Source organism: Arachis ipaensis, chromosome B8, assembly GCF_059453495.1.
Source record: "Arachis ipaensis isolate K30076 ecotype BB chromosome B8, ASM5945349v1, whole genome shotgun sequence".
Taxonomy (NCBI): domain Eukaryota; kingdom Viridiplantae; phylum Streptophyta; class Magnoliopsida; order Fabales; family Fabaceae; genus Arachis; species Arachis ipaensis.
Window position 1 is genome coordinate 140,420,323 of NC_142443.1, and position 21,686 is coordinate 140,442,008.

At 28.4% G+C, this 21,686-nt stretch overlaps 2 protein-coding genes and 1 non-coding gene across 3 annotated transcripts; 1 reads left to right on the forward strand and 2 right to left on the reverse strand.

Moving 5' to 3' along the window:
* Positions 1-9,015: 9,015 nt before the first annotated feature.
* Positions 9,016-10,549, reverse strand: LOC107612435 (uncharacterized). The gene is made up of 3 exons (XM_021109060.2): positions 10,388-10,549; positions 10,079-10,249; positions 9,016-9,173 (listed from the first exon to the last, which is right to left on the reverse strand). Exons 1-3 carry the CDS (start codon positions 10,505-10,507, stop codon positions 9,084-9,086), a joined length of 381 nt encoding a protein of 126 aa, XP_020964719.1. The 5' UTR covers positions 10,508-10,549; the 3' UTR covers positions 9,016-9,083.
* A 5,791-nt stretch (positions 10,550-16,340) lies between these two features.
* TRNAS-AGA (transfer RNA serine (anticodon AGA)) lies at positions 16,341-16,422 on the reverse strand. The gene has a single exon. It is a non-coding gene; the product is annotated as a tRNA-Ser (tRNA).
* Positions 16,423-17,732: 1,310 nt separating this feature from the next.
* On the forward strand, positions 17,733-21,018 carry LOC107612497 (NAD(P)-binding Rossmann-fold superfamily protein). The gene is made up of 4 exons (XM_016314187.3): positions 17,733-17,827; positions 18,771-19,032; positions 19,628-19,822; positions 20,530-21,018. The coding sequence occupies exons 1-4, from the start codon at positions 17,736-17,738 to the stop codon at positions 20,923-20,925; spliced, it is 945 nt and encodes a 314-aa protein (XP_016169673.1). The 5' UTR covers positions 17,733-17,735; the 3' UTR covers positions 20,926-21,018.
* Positions 21,019-21,686: the final 668 nt, after the last annotated feature.

Here is a 21,686-nt window from a genome sequence, read left to right on the forward strand (position 1 = left end):
TTATCAGTGACATGACAATTTCGTGAATGAGAGAAGATTGTGAACGAATTTTTTTTTATCAAATAATTAGCTATTATTTTTTTTTAGTAAAGTATTGTTTTTGTCCCAAAAGTTTGGGGTAAATTCTATTTGTGTCCCTAACGTTTAAATCGTCCTATTTATATTCTTTATGTTTGTAAAAGTGATTCAATGTTATCCTGCCGTTAATTACACATCATGAGCGCATTAGTTTAAGTTTTAAAAATTTCTTCTTTCTTCTTGAAGTTAAAATACAAATGTCTGGGATAGAATCGATGATTTACTCCGAAAAATAGCTCATCAAATGTTGAAACTAATTTTTACAACATTTACATAATTTACTTTTCTAGGGACATAATTGAATCTAAACACAAATAGTGGATATAATATTAAAATCGACCACATCCAAGTGAGACCTAATTGAGAATGAATACATCCAAGTGAGAATAATTGAAAAATATAATCTGATTTGTTAGTATAATTAATAGTAGGATAACATTGAATCATTTTTATAAATGTTAAGGATACAAATAGGACAATTTAAACGTTAGGGACACAAATAGGACTTATCCCAAACGTTGGGGACAAAAACGATATTTTACTCTTTTTCTTTTTATTCTTTTTAATTTTTTCATCTACTATTTTATTTATCGCCTAATTGTTGATAGTTAAAAGTTAAAACTGTTTTTAAGTAATTCTCGGCCGATATAGTGTTTTTTTTTTTTTATTTACTCTATAGTGTTTCAAGTTAGAAATGTTGATTGTTTGAAGAGCAAATGAATAGGTAGTTCTATTTAAGGGGAGATTATTAATACTCTTTTAAAGAATAATCATGATCTGAATTGTATTTTCTTTTATTTGAAATTGAAAAGGTTTTCTTACATTTTAGTATTTCCTTTTCCTTTGTTCCCGCCTTACCATGTTTCGTCTTTATGTCGTTATAATGTGTGATTTTTTAAAAAGTTTTCTTTATATTATACCACCTGTTTTTGTTTTAAGGGATTTATATATTGTAACATAATTTGATTTCATATAGATTATGTTAAAATAAAATAAAAAAGATGAAAAAAAGCTTTTTGAGAACTTTGGCTGAAAATTTGATTACAAAAACACCTGTTTATCTGATATTTCTTAATTTGATAAGACAACATGTGAATAGGGGTGGTAATGGGGCGAGTTTTTTTTTTGTCCTATCATGTCCCGCTTTACAATAATTCCCGTTTTACAATAATTCGCATAGAACTTGTCTTGCTCCTATTCATTAATAGTAAAAAATTAAACTCTAACTTATCTTTGTAGGTATACATTCCGTCTCTACCCGTTTTTATAATTATTAAAGTTCAACAAATAAAATTAAATTTTAAAATTTATATAACTATCAGTATATATATAACATAAATTAAAATAAAAATTTAGATATGATACAATATTATTAATAATTTCACTAATTATTTTATATGTATTATATATACTGGGGTGAGTATTACCTAAATTCGATCTTGTCCCACCCAAGAATCTACCCCTGTTAAAAACCCGTTCCGAGCGAGCTAAGAGTAATAATATTGTGTATAATGCTACAGCAGCGGGGATAGTAAAAAAAATCATACGAAAAGAAACGATTTAAGTGCAATAATCGCACCGAGTGTTATTTTTACCCAAGACTTTGCTACTTCGGGTGTTTTAACCGAAACGCATCAATCTGCAATCAACTGTTTACCAAAAACACAGGTCTCCGCAAAGTTTCCGCAAAATCGTAAGACCATATATGGGGCTGACGCCTGCCTAGTGCCGGAAGGTCAAGGAAGTTGGTCCTGCCTAGGACTAGATCGCGGTACCAGTCCATAACGATCAAAGTCGGAAGTATCCCTGATCCCATTGATAACGAGTGGGGCTAAATAATTCAATCGGAGTTGTTGCTGAACCATACCACATAGTTCTAGCAACAACAAAAGCTGCAAAAAATACAGCTTTTCTTTCGAAATTGTCAAAATTATTCGTAATAAGATATTGGCTACAATAGAAAATGTCTTGTTAATAAAATTTTCATTTATCCGAGATCTAGGCATAGGTAGGAATCCATTCGAAAATTGAATTCTTTATCGGATTAGGTGGGTACTCGCGAGTTTAAATAGTGATGTCACCCCTACATGTAAACCTAATTGCAAAGGTTTAATTAATAAGGAGTGCAATACTATTTAACTAGTAAATAGTGTTTAAAGATGAATTAAAAAATGGAAAAATGTAATATGAACCTTGTAGGTAGATGGTCTACAACATTGTATTTGACAGATTTTAATATCATATACTATAATTGAGAGTGAATAAATTTGACTTAATTAATTAATTTTAAAGACTTATCAGGAATCAACTTTGTAATATAATTATTATAGAGATTTACACGATCTGCGGTTCAGCCTCGTTAAGAACTCATCAGAGAGAAACGAGAAATTATTAGGCACATTGTTACTAAAATAAGAGATTATTATTGCATGGTGATGAAATTTCAAACCCTCCTCGTTCTCTTAACAGTTTTTCTCTATCCACAAAACTATATATACATGTACAAGTTATATGATTTTATTTAAATTTCTACAAACTATAAACTCTCTAAAGTCCTCTAATCATATTCTACAACCAAGATACATGCATCTAAAAAATTTCACGTCTTATCGCTACTACCATTTGCTTTTCTTATATATATTTTCTTAGTCTTACTTTTTTGTCACATATGTAATGAGTGAAACATGTTGCTACATTGAAATTCCTGCACCATGAAAGAAAAGACGAAGTTCCTGAATCCAGCACATACATATATAGTGGCATTAGTATAATTTCGTTTCTATTTTTAATTTCTTTCATATCATATTATAGTATTAATTATGACAATTTGATTTGAGTTATGTGACATTTGTTGCTACCGTGGACTTTCTGAATAATTGCCATTGGCTGCCATTTGATGCCAACCAATATCAAAATTGGCACCTTCCCCCTCTTCTTAGCTTGATTAATATTCTTACAAAACTACAAAAATTAATTGGCTCATTTGTCTATTTAAATATGAGTTTAATTTTGATGTATTGATAGTGAATTACATTTATTCTTTTGAATGATTATTTACAAAATTAATGTAAAAAATAATTATTTTTGATAATGTAGCGTTACTTAATTAGATACATGTATAAAATTATTTTACATTGATGGTGCATCAAAATTAAATTCTCTAAATATATGTTAGAGGTTTAAATTTTAATTATGTATAAAATAATTGATATATTTTTAAATAAAATTTAAATTAATAATAAATTAATTCTTAACCTTATGAATTGAGAGTATTTTAAGAGAAAAATATAGGTATAGATGAAATTTTAAAGTTAAGATATTCTTTTGATACTTTTACAATGAACAACAGAAAGTATATAGGTTGGTTTGTTTTATATTTTCACTTTTTGTTTTTTAGAATTTTTGTAAAGAAAAAAATGAAAATAAAAAAAAATTAATTTTCTATTTTTACTTTATTTTTACATTTGTATAAAATTCTAAAAATAAAAAATATTAAAAATAAAAACGCAAACTAAACATATTCTTATTTCAATAAAAAAAAAATTAATACATTTCAAAATAGTCTTTCTTGATGCATACATTCCTTGTATAGTTTATATAACACTTCTTTTCTTAGATTAAAAAAAATGAAAAGTTTAGAGTAGTACACATAACAAAACATATTAAATTATTAATAAAGGCAAGGAATTATTTTCCATGCTCATCATGTTACACAGACCCGGGGCCAAGCTTTTGTCTCCCAATTTTCAACGACACCAATTAATTTATGAATAAAAGATTCCAATAATGTTCACGTTTTTTTTTCTTATTTTTAAGTCAAGATTCTGATTAGGTTATTTCATCTTGTTCAAAATTTTTAGGTCAAGATGCTGATTAGGTCATTTAATTTGATTTTGTTCAAGGTGATGATGGCTCTACCTAATAGCTATATTCCAGATCTCTCACACAGAGTTTGCATATATAATTATGACCACCAAAAAAAAATAGTTTTCAATATATATATATATATATATACAAAAACATTCACCCCTCAATTTGATTATCAATGTATTAATTCATGTTTTTTTCCTCTTTATACAAGGTCTCATGCATATTTAATTTTGTCACCTCATCGTATATATAAAATTAAATTATTCTGTCTTTATATTTTTTAAATTTATAATTAATTATATTTTTATATTTCAAAAATTTTAATTGAGTCCTTATATTAATTTTAAATTCGTAACTATTAGATATTTTTTAACCGTAAACGTTACAAAAATATTTTTATTTATCTCGCAACACTAACTATTGTGTTTTTGTGAAAATTAGTAAAGCTAATTTTAGAAAATAAATAAATAAATAATAACTAAATAAAATGAAAGATAATAAACAATCCTAATTTATAACCTTAGAATTTTAATGGTTGAAAAAGAGAAGAATTATATACCTCTAATTGACCAATGGTTCATATTGAAGAGACTCACCTATAAATTGAGTTTTTCTTTAATTCATTTCAATCAAGTCATCTAACAAGAACAATAGTAACATTGAGTTACATAGAGAGTTTTATTTCTTTAAGAGGTTTTCTCCTATATATAGAGAAAGGTATATTATTCTTTTGTCAAGAGAGAGTGTTATGATAATCTCTTTGTGATAGAGAGAAGTTGTAATTCTCAAAGAAAATTATTCAGTTATTTCCATATTTTATACAAATATCTAATTTTTCATCTCTATATTTTGCTGTGTCATTTGTCTGGTACCTAATTGTGGTATCAGAGCCAAATGTTGCTGATTAATATTTTCTTTTTCTGCTGCGAGTTACCGTAAAAAAATTACAGCAAAGTATGAAATTCTAAAATTCAGCGGGAGTAATTTTTCCGTATGGAAATTGAAGATAAAAGCCATTATGAGAAAAGGCAATTGTGTGACAGCATTTGAAGGTAGACCCACTGGAATTACAGATGAAAAACAGAAGGAGATGGACAACAATGCTATTGCAAACTTACACTTGGCACTAGCTGACTCAGTTTTATCAAGTGTAGTAGAGAAAAAGACAACAAATAAAATTTGGGATGCTCTCACCAAATTATATGAAGTCAAGTCACTTCACAACAAGATATTCTTGAAGAGAAGACTTTATACTCTTCGAATGAGTGAGTCCACATCAGCAAATCACATCAACAATCTAAATACGTTATTTTCCCAACTCTCATAGTTGGAATATACCATAGCAGAAAATGAACGTACAGAGCTCTTACTTCAAAGTCTACCAGATTCATATGATCAGCTTATCATTAACTTAACTAATAATGTTTTGACTGATTATCTTTCTTTTGATGACATGGCTGCTGCGATTCTCGAAGAAGAATCTAGGCGCAAGAATAAGGAAGATAGATTAGAGAACTCAAAACAAGCAGATGCTTTGTTGATGACAAGAGGGAGATCAATGGAGCTTGATTCCAGTGGAAGTCAAAGTAGACAAAAGTCACAAAGTAAGAAGCATGTCAAATGCTACAATTGTGGTAAGAGAGGGCACTTCAAAAAAGATTGTTGGAATAAGAAGAGTATAGAGAAAGTTCCAGAAGGATCAAGTTCTCAACAATGTGTTGCGAGCACCTCTGATGATGGAGAAATAATCATGTATGGCGAAGAAACAATTGGTTCTAAAGGTAGCAAACAACTCACTGATATTTGGATTGTTAATTTAGGAGCAACCTGGCACGTGACTCCTCATCGTGATTGATTTTGTACATATGAACCTGTCTTGGAAGGATCGGTGTTTATGGAAAACGATCATACCTTAGAAATTGTTGGAATGAGTACTGTCAAAATAAAATGTTTGATAGTTCTATTCGTTCACTTCAAGGGGTAAGACACGTGAAAGACTTGAAGAAGAATTTGTTGTCAATTGGACAATTGCATGAACTTGGTTGCAAGACCCATATTGAAGGTGGAATCTTGAAAGTTGTTAAAGGAGCTCTTGTGGAAATAAAAGCAGAAAAGATTACAACAAATCTATACATAATTGTGGGAGATACTTTGCGAGAAGCAGAGGCATCAGTTGCTTCATCAAGTCAAGAAAAAATGATGATGATATGGCATTGCAAACTGAGCCACATGTCAGAACGAGGTTTGAAGATTCTTGTAGAATGTAATCTCATTTCCGGGCTCAAATCGGTAAACTTACCGTTTTGTAAACACTGCGTTACAAGCAAGCAACATAGATTGAAGTTTGGTAGATCAACTGCTCGGAGCAAACACATATTGGAGTTGATTCATTCTGATGTGTGGAAATTACCGGAGATGTCCCTAGGAGGAGCAAATATCTTGTATCATTTATTGATGATTACTCTAGGAGGCTATGGCTGTACCCGATCAAGAAAAAGTCAGATGTGTTTGCGATGTTTAAAGAGTTCAAAGCAAAGTTAGAACTTGAATCCAAAAAAGATCAAGCGTTTAAGGACAAATAATGGAGGAGAATATGTCGATGGTGATTTTCTAACATTTTGCAAGCAAGCAGGTATTCAACGGCAATTCATAGTTACATATACGCCTCAGCAAAATGATATAGCAGAGCGAATGAATAGGACTCCCCTAAAAAGAGCACGAGCCATGTTGCAAACTGCAGGTTTAGCCAAGTCTTTTTGGGCATAAGCTGTTAAAATCTCCTGTGATGTGATAAATTGGTCACCATCAACTGCAATTGGGTTGAAGACACCAATGGAGATGTAGCAAGGTAAGCCACCTAATTATTCTTCTTTACATATATATATTTGGTTGTCCTATGTACGTAATGTACAATTCTCAAAAAAGAACAAAGCTAAACCCAAAGTCTAGAAAATGTATATTCTTGGGTTATACTGACGGAGTTAAAGAGATAACCACTGTTTAAATAGATGAAAAATGCAGAGAAAGTGATCTTTTTGAAGTAGAACCACAGCACGAAGAATAAGAAGCAGATGCTAATAACATAGAAGTTCGTCGATCCACTTGACAAAGAAGAACACCATCATGGCACTCAAATTATGTTTTGACAAACCATGATGCATATTGTCTTTTGACAGAAGATGGAGAGCCAACAACTTTTATGGAGGTTATGCACAATCCATATGCTTTTATGTGGATGACAACAATGCAAGAAGAAATTAAAGCATTAAATAGGAACCATACTTGAAAACTTGTTGAACTTCCAGCAGGTCAGAAAGCCATTGGTAACAAATGGGTTTACAAGATAAAACGAGATATTAATGATCAGGTGGAACGATATCGTGCAAGATTGGTTGTCAAGGCCTCAAGGGATATGCTCAGAAAGAAGGTTTTGACTTCAATGAAATATTTTTTTCAGTGGTGAGACTAACTACTATTAGAGTAGTTTTGGCTATGTGTGTTGTATTTGATTTACATATAGAGCAATTAGATGTAAAGACTGCTTTTCTTCATGGAGAACTTGAAGAAGAAATATATATGCTCCAACCAGAAGGTTTTAAAGTACAAGGAAAAGAAAACTTAGTTTGCAGGTTAGCTAAATCTCTGTACGGTCTAAAGCAGGCCCCAAGGTGTTGGAACAAGAAATGTGATTCTTTCATTATTAGCCTTGGATACAATAGACTTAGTTCAGATCATTGTACCTATTACAAGAGGTCTGGTGATAGTGATTTCATCATTCTGCTATTGTATGTGGATGACATGTTGGTGGTAGGTCCCAACAAAAATTAAATCCAAGAATTGAAGGCACATTTGGTTAGGAAGTTTGATATGAAAGACTTGGGACCATCAAACAAGATTTTAGGGATGCAAATTCACCGAGACAAAAGGGATAGGAAGATTTGGCTATCGCAAAAGAATTATTTGAAGAAGATCTTGCGACACTTCAATATGCAAGAATGTAAGCCAATTTCAACCCCACTTATGAATTTTAAATTATTCTCAAGTATGTGCCCTAATAGTGAAGCAGAGAGGATGAAAATGTCTCGAGTACCGTATGCATCAGCGGTGGGAAGTTTTATGTATGCCATAATCTGTACAAGGCCAGATATTACTTAAACAGTTACGGCGGTAAGTCAATTTATGGCAGATCTGGGTAAAGAGTATTAGAATGTTGTTAAGAGGATCTTGAGATATATCAAAGGGACCTCGGATGTTATATTATGTTTTAGAGGATCGGAATTCATTGTCAATGGATATGTCGATTCAGACTTTACAGGTGATCTTGATAAACGAAAATCTACTACAGGCTATGTGTTTACACTTGTAAGAGGAGTTGTGAGTTGACTATCTAAATTACAGACTGTTGTAGCTTTATCTACTACAGAAGCTGAGTATATGACAGCTACACAAGCATGCAAGGAAGCTATTTAGATCCAAAGATTGATGGAGGAATTCGGGCACAAACAACAGAAGATTCTTGTGTATTGTGACAGTAAGAGTGCCTTGCACATTGCAAGAAATTCTACCTTTCATTCAAGAACAAAATACATTGGAGTACAATATCACTTTCTTCGAGAAATAGTAGAGAAAAGAAATGTTGATATGTAGAAGATTCATATTAAAAATAACCTAATAGATGTCATGACAAAACCAATCAATACTAAAAAATTTAAATGGTGTAGATCATTATATGGCATATCAAATACATAAATAACATAAATTTTAAAAATTTACTAAAATTACTTAACAGTTTCAGCATATTCCGTTAAGTTAAACATTTTAAAAATGATAAAGATGCGATTATAACATTCCAATTAAAAACTTTTAAAATATATAGAAATTCAATGATACATTTAATAAAATTATAAAGACTAACACAATAATTTAATCTATATATAATGAATATGAATTACTAGAAGCTAGCATATATATTTGCATTATATATATATATATATATATATATATATATATATATATATATATATATATATATATATATATATATATATATATATATATATGGTGATTTTCTCTTTCAGGAAACAAACCAAAGATGAAATTAAATAGTATAATTAATTAATGTAATAACACAATCTTTAATTCACTTTCTTCCATTTCTGAATAGCTTGAGACACTGCTTGTTCCACTGATTGTGCATCCATGTACCGTGTGTCTTCATTGTTCTCCTAATTAAGGCACACACAAATTAAATATTTAATCATAATCACCCATGACAAATTAAAACAATAAGTACAAAGGTAAAACAGTTTAGTTTGTAATGAAAATCTAGATTTACGTACCCAGAAAATAATAAATAAATGAATAATGTGAGGCAATGATTTCTTTCCCTAATAATGAGTTGTATTACATTTATTTACATGTAATTATAATACTCCTCCTATACTAAGTTGACTCATTTTTTTTAACCAAAGGTATATATAATAGATCAACAAAATTGACCCTATTATAGTAGAAAAGAATGAATCAAATCAATGTATGAAGTTGATTAATATAAAAAAAAAAAAAAAGATAATATAAGTACAAGAATGATAATGAGTAATTGATTAATCAAAATTTACTCTCCTTTATTATTAGATAAATTTACTATCAACCTATTAACTAATCAACTTGGATTGATCTAATGATTAATTTTTTAATCTGTCGAATAGAAGATACTGTTAAAAAAAAAAAAACATATCAACTAATTCGTGACGTATGATCGTCACACTTTTTTTAGCATTTTGCTGGCACGTTAAAAAAAGTGACAAAAGAATAAAATCAACTCATTAATTAAAACAATTAAAAAAAGATGTGAATACCAAAATTAGGGAGTGGATCCTCTCTAGTGAAAAAAAAATTGGATGGTGTCAATTGTGATCTCTCATCCTTTATTGCTCTCTCTTATATTTAATTTTAACCCTACTTATAAAGTTAATAATGAGAAATCACACTACATTTTCTCAACTATTAAAAAAACTGGACAGGATCTATTTTTCCAAAATTACACCTTATAATTTATTAGTTTAATTTGTAATGAAAATTAGAGATGTGGGGGGAAAAAGTATTATAGAGATAGAAGTATATGATTTACTTTAACTCCAAATGTTTCAAGAGAAAAGGTGTCAACAGAAGAAACCCTAGCATGGAGCACATCAAGACCCAGATCTTCAAAGGCTTCCAATATGAACTCAAGCAAACCCTTGCAATTCCTTTCACTCACCACCTTTATCATGAACCCCTCTTCTTGTGCCTCAACTTTCATCTACAAAAACATCATTAATTAATTAATAATAACATGCACAAAAAATTAATTAATAAATACTAAATAAAAAAAAATTCTCCTTAGTATTTCCGAATAAAAAATATAATTACATAATTGGAGATTAGGGTGGATACATACCATAGGAATTATTGGATCATAGTCAATGGCTTCTTGTGCTGTTTCTCCTGCTAGTTGGTTCAGTTGATGTTGCAACTTTTGCTTTAAACGGCGTCGTATACAATAATCCACCGCATCCATTATTATTATTGAGGTTTGGTTCTACCGAGCTAGCTGCATAGAAAGCACCAAACAATTCCATCATCATCATATTATAACAACATATATATAGTTATTAATAATCTTTAGATGCAAAAGATTACAAAAAAAGAAATAAATAGTAATAATTAACTCACTAAATTTCCTTTTCATCCATATTTCAAACATGAAAGAATATAATATATAGTATATTAGAAAGGGAAAGTATGAGAAGCTAATGGAATATTTATACAATGTGTATAATGAAGGTTTAGGGAGTATTAGAGATATAATCATTAGTGTTATTTTTTTTCATCAGCTGAAGATTTTGGGATGAGTGGTATCATGACATGGTATTAGAGCACTAGATTCAAAAGGTCAAGAGTTCAATCCTTGGTAAACCCCAAAATCAGTTTAAACTTTTGGGAAGATGTTTATTATCGCTAGTACTCGGATGATTATTCTAGATAGTATGGAGATGTTCATTTTGTAACTTAATAATCTATTATACACATTGTATAAATAATCCATTGTCTCCCTAGCAGGATCTTATTAGAAAACATAGCATAGGAAATGATGAGATATGGAAGGAAAATTAAAGAGAGAGAGGGATACATATGTATGTATGTTTGACAGTTTGAGGGTAAAATTAAAGTAATTACCGAATTTAATGTTTATAATCTATTAGGCTATTCCTAATAAGTGTGGCTTTTTTTTTTCTCTTCAGAATAATAATACTGGAAATTAAACCAATAATTTGTATGTGTCTTTCTTTAAGTCTCACTCCCACTTCAGATCCACTCTCTTTTTATATATATAGAAAATGATAAATAGATCTTTTGACCTTTTGATCCACAAACATTTAAGTTTTTGAGGATTTGAAAATACATTTAAGTCCTTGATTTTTCAAAAACCTAGACATATTGATCTCTCATGTTCACTTGGATCCGTCCGACTCAATAAAAAAATCATAGATGACTCTTGTTGTACTAACTTGGTTGATACAGATGCATACATGAGAGAATTTTTAAAATTGGACAAATTAGATTCAGAGATCGATATGTCCAGATTTTAAAAAGGTCAGAGACTTAAATGTATTTTTAAATCTTTAAGAACTTAAATGTTTACAAATCAAAAAATCAAGGATTGATTTATTGTTTTTTTATAATCTATTTTTTATTAATTGACTTATGAAGTTCATGATATATGAGTGACGAGTGTGGGAAACTTTATTTATTTATCTATTTTATGCGATATATAAGTATAATTATATTGACTATTTTATAGGTTGACTTATATACAGTAATCTTATTATTGTTTAAAATAATAAAATAAATAAATTAAAATTATTTGTTTAATTAAAAAATTAATATTATTCTATTTTGTTTGAACTTCTAGAATTGGATGAGAATAAATAATCAAATATAAATAGAATTTCATATTTTGGTTTCCAAGATACTAAACTTAGGTTACAATTTTTATCCGTTTATTTGACCTGATAAGAACTCAATAGATTTTGATAAAAAAAAAAAAATCACACATTAGTATATATCAAGATTACAAATTAAGATAATGATAAAAAACTGATAAAGAATTAAGATTTTTTAATTATACTCATGAATAATGTAGATATGTTTTTACTCTTAAATGTTTTTCAATAATTTAATATAAATGAGCTGAAAGTTAGAAATCATCTAATATTTTCAACAATGAATTACATTTTGGAAAAAATAAGAAAAACGTTTTGATGAAAATTTATTAACATATTTTGAATGTTTTAAATAAGAGGCCTGCTACACATACAAGAATTTTTGACTTACAAGCTATACAAGTTGGTCCAAGTCCAAGAAAAAAACACGCGCACCACTCTTTTAAATTGAACGTCCAACGCACGCGCCTTACAACATGTTCATTATACTGCACTCTTCCTTTTCTTCCTCAATCAAAATGCAAACAGTCAAGATTCAAGCGACATTCGAAACAAACTACAATTCTGCGAAGAGTATAAAAAATCAAGAAGAAAAGATACAAATCTCCATAAAAAATCACCAGAAAAAACGAAGAAACATTATTCAAGGTACTGTTTTACTATTTTTCTAGATTTTTTTTCTAGATTGTCTCTGTCATGTGCTTCATCTTAACCAGCAAAACATTAAAAGATTTCAAGAAGAAATATACTGTCTCCCCTCTGATATTGGGTGTATTTCTTAAATCCTTTGGGTGTATTTCTTAAATCCTTTGGATGTATTTCTGTAATCCTTTGGGTGTATTTCTATAATCGTTTGGTTTATTTCTGTAACCGTTTGAGTGTATTTCTGTAATCCTTTGGATGTATTTCTATAATCCTTTGGGTGTATTTTTGTAATCGTTTGGGTGTATTTTTGAAGTTCCATTATCTTCAAAACAATTTCAAAGCTTGATTTCAGAAACCATGAAAATCGAAAAAAAACAGAAAAAGATCGAAGGCAAAGAGAGAACGCACTAAGGAGATCGAATAAATTTGGCAAGAAACTCGAAAAAGGAAACAAAATCTTTTGAAAAATGGAAGTTATACATTCACACATTAATTGATTTGGATTGATTTAAAAGTTTGTTAAAGAGGTCTGTAACATAAGCAGCACGTTTATGAGTTTCGTTCTCTTTAGACTTGTAAAATTTGTTAGCGCAAAACACTTATACGTAGAGATTAATTCTTTAAACAAAGGTATCTGATTTTATAAGCGTTAAAATTAATTTCATCAATGGATTGGTGATAAGAAATTAAAATAATAGGCATAAAGTATATTGTGTGTCATCTATATTTGCTTATTATTAGTGGTAGCTTTAGTTTGGAATGGAAAGGGAAATAATAAAAAAAAAAAAAACAGAAACTGATTCGATTTATACATCAAATGTTAAGATTTAAAAAATAAGAAATTATTTTATTTGTTGAAATTTCATGAGGTTTGACAGCTATGTGTATTTGAACTTTTATCAAAATTGATAAGAATTCATTTAATATAAGCTTTAAATATAAATCAAATTAATTAAAAAAAAAATCCTTTTTTTAGACAATCAAGTCCTACCTAATTAATGTACTTTTTTTTAATATAATAAAAGTTTAGATAAGTTGAGCAGCACAGTTGGCACAATTATCATATAAAGTTTACATAAACTTTTAGATATTTTAAAATATCGAAATTTCAATAATTTTAATTAATATATATATTTTTTATAATTAAAATTAACCGCTAAAATTATATTGGAATATTGGATCATCGATGTTCTAAGAACACTTAAAATTCTTTCTAAAATCTATGTCACAACGCTAGCCTTCAAACTTTACATACACACTGTGACCTACTATAAGATTATCTATTACAGGGATCATGACAATGACAATCAAACTTAAATTATTGATTTATTGTGGGAATACAAGTCCATTTTTTACTATAAAAATTACCTGTTTTGCTTAGCCCATGTAGGGTATATTTGTTGTCTCAATTCTAAGGAAATATATATATATATATATATATATATATATATATATATATTATGTTGTGTATGTGTAAGAAAAAAATATGAAATTAATTATTTATGTTAGAATATAATTAAGATCAATTAGTATTATTTAATATATTTAAATATTTATTATATGATATTACGTTTTTATTATTTTATTTTTTTAATATTTATAAATATTTTTTTATATTGTATCATTATTTCATACAATTTGAAAATACACAATCTTTTTTTTATTTTTTTTTCTTACTCTTTCTAATAATTCATATAAAATACGTATTAAAATATAAAATATATATTTAAAAAATTAAATAATATATAATTATAATAAAAATATAATAATCAATTTAATAATAGATTTTTTTTGTATATATATAAACCTTGAGCATTGTGTGGATTTGTTTTATGCAAATTATTTTTTATATTAGGGTGAGAATAATATTTCTCATGATCATAGGATATAAGGATATTAATTTTAAATGTAATATTATTTGATTTAAAGTGTAAAAATTAGATCATTTAATTTGTGGATTTCAGAATAAAAAGAATTACAACAAACAAAATAGATCCTCTGATTTAATATTAAATATTTTTTTTATAAAGTAATCGACCTGTCCAATTACATAGTTCCATACTAAAAATTAATAATAGATGCAAAACCAACATAATTAAATTGCACACTGTATTTATCCATAATAATTATTTTAAACTTACTGTATTTTTGCCAATGAGTTATAACTTAAATGACATAGTCTCTCCATACTCAATTAAGAGGTTGCGGGTTCAAATCTCCTATCTTTGATAAAAAAATAATAATAATAATAATTGTTTTAAACTTAGTGCATGTCTATACCTACCTCTTTGACGAAAGGCAATTAATTATTAGAGTAAGGTTGGAAGAAGCATTCGATTTGTTGGATTTAGAAGGCTAGAAGCTATAAATATAATAATCTTAGCTTCCCCTATTTGGAACGTGAATTAAGAACATCACAATTTTGTGGGCAGTAGCACTAAACAAGCAGCAAAAGACCCTGGTTTTAGGACATTCAACTTGAGCAACATTTAGGTGGCGATTATGTATATATATATATAATATTAATTTTTACTATTATTTATTATTATTAGAATTAAATGGATATAAGTGGCTAAACTTAATATAAGACAACTGTGACTATTGCTATAAAATAAGTCAAATTGCATTTAATTGAAATGACATTATTTCACGGGGATAATCTTTATAAAATATAACCTTTTAATTCTTTGGTTGGGAAGGGGCGTTAATGAAGAAAGAATGCAATAGTAACAGAAATGATTAGTTGGGTTTTTTTTTTTTTTTTGGTTACATGGATTATTTGGATGAGACTATTTACAGAAATAGAAACAGATAAATTGTGATTTGTAGTATATAATTTAGAAATTGTTCATAATAATATCAGAGATGATTATAGCTGACTCCACTTAATGAGAGAAGATTTTATTTTTGCTATAATGTCATCAGCATCATGATACACTACTAAGCTCTAATAAGAATGGAGTTAGGTTGAGTTTGGATAAAAATGAGAACCAATTTATTTTGATCGATTCAAGTTGAGTTGAATTGTTGTATTTTTTATAATTATATTTGAACTGAACATATTAAATTCGGAATTAGATCGGCAAATGCACAATCAATTAAATTTGTAAAAAAAGAAAAAAATAGAAAAAAAAAAAGAAAAAAATCAATAATAGTGAGAAATAAAAAAAATTAGATGAGTTACACATTATAATTATTTGTTTAGTGGCATGGAATAAGTGAAATTAAAGTTAGGTCGAATTTTTTCAGATTCGATATCCGGACCAATTAAAGTCTTATAATGCTTCGGATTAAATTTATTTGAGTTCGAATTATCCGTCTCCGTTTACACTCATTATTAATGATGGAGATTTTTTTTATTATTATTTTTGTATTTGTTTCCATCTTGTTGCTCCAATTTCTTATTGTATTAAGATCCTCGTATCAAAGGGAAAAAAAGGAAGAAAGAAATACACCAATTCTATTAAAGGCACTATTTTCGTTGTCTTGTCTGTAAACTAAATTATTAGTGACTTGAAGGTGGAATATTATAATAAAATTTAGTTGCCAAATATGCCAATTCAAAATAAAATATACCATGTATGTTGAATATTTGAATCTGATTAATTAATTATTAATTAGCAACAAGAGAAAGGAACCGTTAAAGTGCTTGTGAGGTGTTGTATGTGTGAAAACTGAAAAGAAACTTAATTAGGAACAATCAAATTGAAGAAAAGTAATGAATTGAATGATTTTGCAGAAAATAAGAAGGAACCAAAAAATCGTGGTCGGCAGGATTCGAACCTGCGCGGGCAAAGCCCACATGATTTCTAGTCATGCCCGATAACCACTCCGGCACGACCACCTTTTTGTTTGGTTCTTCTAGAATATATAATGAAATAGATTGCTAAGAAATTTTGCATCATCTCCAAAAATTTCATTACATTCTAGTATCTGAACTTTACAAAAATAAAATATATAGATTCTTTCATTATATTTTTAAGAAATTCTTTGTCCAAATAAAAATAATAAATTTGACTAAGATAGAGATGAAAATGTTTGACAAAAAATTTTTTAGAGATAAAAAGTTTGGACGACAAATTTTTTAGAGACCTATTAAGTATATACTCTTTTTTTTTTTCTATTTTTTAATATCCATGATATCATCTACAAGAATTTTTTTGTTTTCTTAGAAGTACATATAAAATTTTGTTAATAACATTTCGGTTAAATCCTAATTTTGTTTCTAGTTTTAAAAGCTAAAGTTTTTATTTCATTCTACATTTGTCTTCTGTTTAAAATAAAAAAAAAAATCTTTTAAAAGTACTCCATTCTCACATTCTTCTGAGTAATAATAACAATTATAATTGCGATGGCTAGTTGTAGTTATTTAAAAGTTAACTTGACAAAAAAAGTAATAGATGAAAAATAATAATTTTTTATAAAAAAATTAATTTTTACCCAAAAAAAAGACGAAATAATTAAAACATTTAGAACCAAAAAAACGTTTTAGATAAATGTTAAAGATAAAATTAAGGCTTATTCAAATATTAAGAATTTAAATAGTATGCCAATGAATTATAGTTTAAATGACATGATCTCCACATACTCAATTAAGAGGTTGCGGGTTCGAGTATCTTATTTTGGTAAAAAAAAAAGAATTTAAATAGTATTATTATAAAAAAATAGTACATTGGCAAATTGTACTTGTATGTATCCGGCCTCTTCTTCCCACAGTAATCAAAATATAGAAATTGTTATTATATAGTTTAGGAAATTAAAGAAATAAACTAATGTTATATTTGAACAACTATTAGTTACAATGAAGTGAAAACAATGTATTGTTAAAATTAGGTGTTCTCACAAATAACTAGTAAGCTAGCTAAATTATTGATAAGAATTAAAGAAAGGACACTAATTAAGGATGAGGAACAAAAATTGGTTTATTACCTAAAGTTTAGTTCTATGCATTGACCAAAAGGGCAACATAGGTGCTTGTACCAACAACGTGGCATGCTTTAACACCGAGTTATTCCATTTCTTGCGGGTTATGTATGTGACACAAGTTTCATCTCTTCAAAGTTCAATTTCCCAATATCCAAAACAACAACATCCAATTCTACCTTTCAATTTAGCTTCATTAATTAATTGTTGCTAAATCTACAAGGGATTGAGATAATGGGGCACAAAGAAAAATCTAAGGAACGAAAAGAGAAGAGATTGCATGAGATATCATTGTTGAGGACCATTCCTTATTCTGAACACCAAAGGTTTGAGAATAATTACTTTTAGTTTTGATCTAGCTTTCTTTACTTTCATTTTTATATCTATATGCATTTCTTCAAACATATTTGTAATTTTTTTTAATAATTTTATTTTTATGCACTGTTAGTATAAAAATGGTGTATTGTTATATCAACAAAAAAAATGAAAAAGTCTATGGGCCAGCAATTTTATTAAATTTTGGCCATCATGTAACTAGCAGATAAATGTGAGTCATTGGATAAAATCTCACACCAATCTCACACCATTAAATCATCATGGATGGATATTTGTGGCTACCAATCACAAAAATTACTGCCCCCTAACATTGCTCAAAAAAAATTTCAATTCATTACTTAAAAAGTCATTAAAAAAAATGAAGGATTAAGTGTATCTATTAATATTATTTGAATTTTACTATTGATAAATTAATTTGATTTTGTGCATTTTGGATATTATGATAAGGGCAATACTACGTGATCAATAAATATCATTATTTTTAGTCAATATTTTATAGCAATAATTTGCACTTATATTTAGTTCGATTTTCGCTAGAAAACCAACTAAGAGTGTAGCCAACTAGTTGAAAAACAGCATATCTGTTATGAAAAAGAAAAAAACAACCTCCTACTATTTGAATTTTTCGAATTTCAAAACCAGAAATACAAATGGTTGACTTGAGTTGGCTTATGCTGTAGTAGGCTCCCTAGATTTTTTTTATTTTATTTATAGAGATTTTACACATAAGAAGTATATAATTTGTATCTATATTTACTAGAATTTTGCACATATGAATTAATACAATTTGCCTTCACATTTTTCAGAATTTATACACAAAATTAATAAAATTTATTTGTTAAAAACAATTTAATAGTTGTGCTAGTTAAATGATGGTAAAAAATACTAAAAATTACGGCCCCAAAAGTTTCTCTTACAATTATTATGTTGTAGGTGGTGGTCAAAGGAAACCATTGCTGTGGTAACTGGTGGGAATAGAGGAATTGGGTTTGAGATTTCAAGACAACTTCTTGATCATGGAGTAACTGTTGTGTTGACATCAAGAGATGCAAGTGTTGGTATTGAATCAATGAAGGTCTTGCAAGAAGGTGGTCTTGATCATGTGGATTGTCACCAGCTTGATGTCTTAGATTCTTCATCTATCAATGAATTTGCTGAATGGTTGAAGGAAAAATATGGTGGTTTAGATATTCTGGTCAGTTTCTAACACAAAATAACTTTCTCAATTATTATTATAATAATATTGGACATTAGTATTTACATTTGAATAATTAATTACTACTTTGGGATCCATTATGTAAATTTTATTAATTTTAAGGTGGAAACTCAGGTGAAGTTGATTTCACGTGAAGTTGATACCTGAGAGCCGTTAGATGATTTGACTGATTTGACTAAGTTTTCATCCAACGGCTCTTAGGTATCAACTTCACGTGAAGTCGACTTTACCTGAGTTTTCACCTAATTTTAATTACTCTTTTCTATTATGTGCAAATGAAGTAACTTTAATTTGACTTTCTATAGCTATAATTAAGTTAAAGGTTACTAAACTTTGCTCTATGTGTATTTTAATTTCTACTTGTTCTTAAAAAAAAGGCAAAAACAATCGTTAAATTTGTATAAGTGTGCATTTTAGCCAAGAGAAATTATATACCCTTTAAACTTTGAAATATGCAAATCTTTTAAATTTTCTAATGTGTTTTGACATTTAGAATACATAGAGTAGATGACAAATTAATTTAATTAATTAACAAGAAGGTTTTTGTGGTATGTGTGTGATTAATTATTTGCAGGTAAACAACGCTGGAGTAAATTTCAATCATGGGTCTGATAACTCAGTTGAAAATGCTAAGAAGGTTATAGATACAAATTATTATGGAACAAAGAGTATGATTGAAGCTATGATTCCTCTCATGAAAGCATCCTCTGCTGGTGGCCGGATTGTAAATGTCAGCTCTCGCTTAGGTCGTCTAAATGGCAAACGAAATGTAAGTTAAAACTAATTTTCTTGTTTTACGAAAAAAATAATTAAGATGTTAATACGTATTATGTTAAACCCTCTTTAAGAGAAAAATTCAAAATAGCCCCTGACAATTATCTCAAAAGACAACAAGGTCGTTGATAAAAAAAAAAACCTAATCCGGCCCCTAACAATTACTTCAAAAGGACAACGAGGCTCCTGTGCCAAAAAAAAGTCAATGTTGTTTTTTTTGGCATAGGAACTAATCAGTTCCAAAAAAAAAAAGATCAGGGACTGGATTGAATGTTTTTTTTTTCTTAGGGGTCTCGTTGTCCTTTCGAGATAATTGTCAGATATCGAGTGAGGTATTCACTCACTGTTTAATGATTTTCAGTTATGATCTTCGTACTAAGATATTAGTAGTCATCTCCTTTCAAAGACCTAATTATCATAAGTTAAAACTAACTTTCTTGTTTTATGAAAAAGATAATTAAGATATTAAAACGTACTATGTTATATAGTTCAGTCAAATCTGTACCGTTTAACAATACTTAGTTATGATTTATAGACCTTATTATTATAAGTTAAAACTAACTTTTTTATTTTACGAAGAAGATAATTAAGATATTAAAACATATTATGTTAAACTATTCCATCAAACATGCTAAACTATTTAACCATATGCAATAATGATTCATGGACCTAATTATTATAAGTTGATGGAGTATGATACAGAGAATAGAGAATGAAGAATTGAGGGAGAAACTAAGTAATGTGGAAACCCTAACAGAGGAACTGATTGATGAAACCCTAACCAAATTCCTACAACAAGTGGAAGAAGGGACTTGGGCCCAAGGAGGGTGGCCTCAAACATTCACTGACTATTCAGTTTCAAAGCTTGCAGTGAATGCATACACAAGGCTTATGGCAAAGAAGCTTTCTGAGAGGCCAGAGGGCCAAAAGATTTACATCAATTGCTATTGTCCTGGTTGGGTCAAAACCGCCCTCACCGGCTACGCCGGAAGCGTCACCGTCGAACAAGGTGCTGATACTGGTGTCTGGCTCTCCCTTCTTCCTGAGATTGCCATCACTGGCAAGTTCTTTGCAGAAAGAAGGGAGATTAACTTTTAACTTGATAGTTAATATTTGCAAAGTGCATAGGGGAAAACACATACACTATAGAGACATTTTGAGATGTAATGGTAAAGAATTAATTCATGTATGTAAGAGTGACCATGTTTGATAATGTCATTCATCATTATTATAAGCTTAGCCTTAGGTTCATCACCAACAATTTGAAAGTGTTGCTTTTATTGTATGTTATTTTACATGTTTTAAGGTATATTACTGTTGCAATATATTGCCTTTAATTTGGTTCTTTGAAGACTAATTTTCTTGTGCTTTCGATTAGAATTCTTTTTAGGAGTTGAATGGAAAATTAAACTACCATGTTTCATACTCTATACTGTAAGAATTTATCAAATTTAGTGTTTAAAATCTAGATCTAGTCAACTATTAATAAAAAATAATAAATTTTATTATTCAGGTAACATTGTTCTATTTTTTATGTAGATATATTATTTATCATCAATCATAATTTAAAGACATAATTAATTAACAATAACTCTCTTTTTATTAAATATTAATTGTGTATAAATAATATTATTGACTAACAAATATTGGATAGTAAAGTGACTAAAAGAATTTTAAATACTAATTTAATGTAAGTGTCAAATTTCAAAAACTAAATTAAAAAATTATTTTATTTTTAGTATTTCCATTTGTATCTTTTTAATATATAAATTTATTTTGGATTATATACATTCACTGTAAGAAAAAAAATATTCACATAATTCAGAGACATATAATATTTGGCTAAAAAATTTAGATAT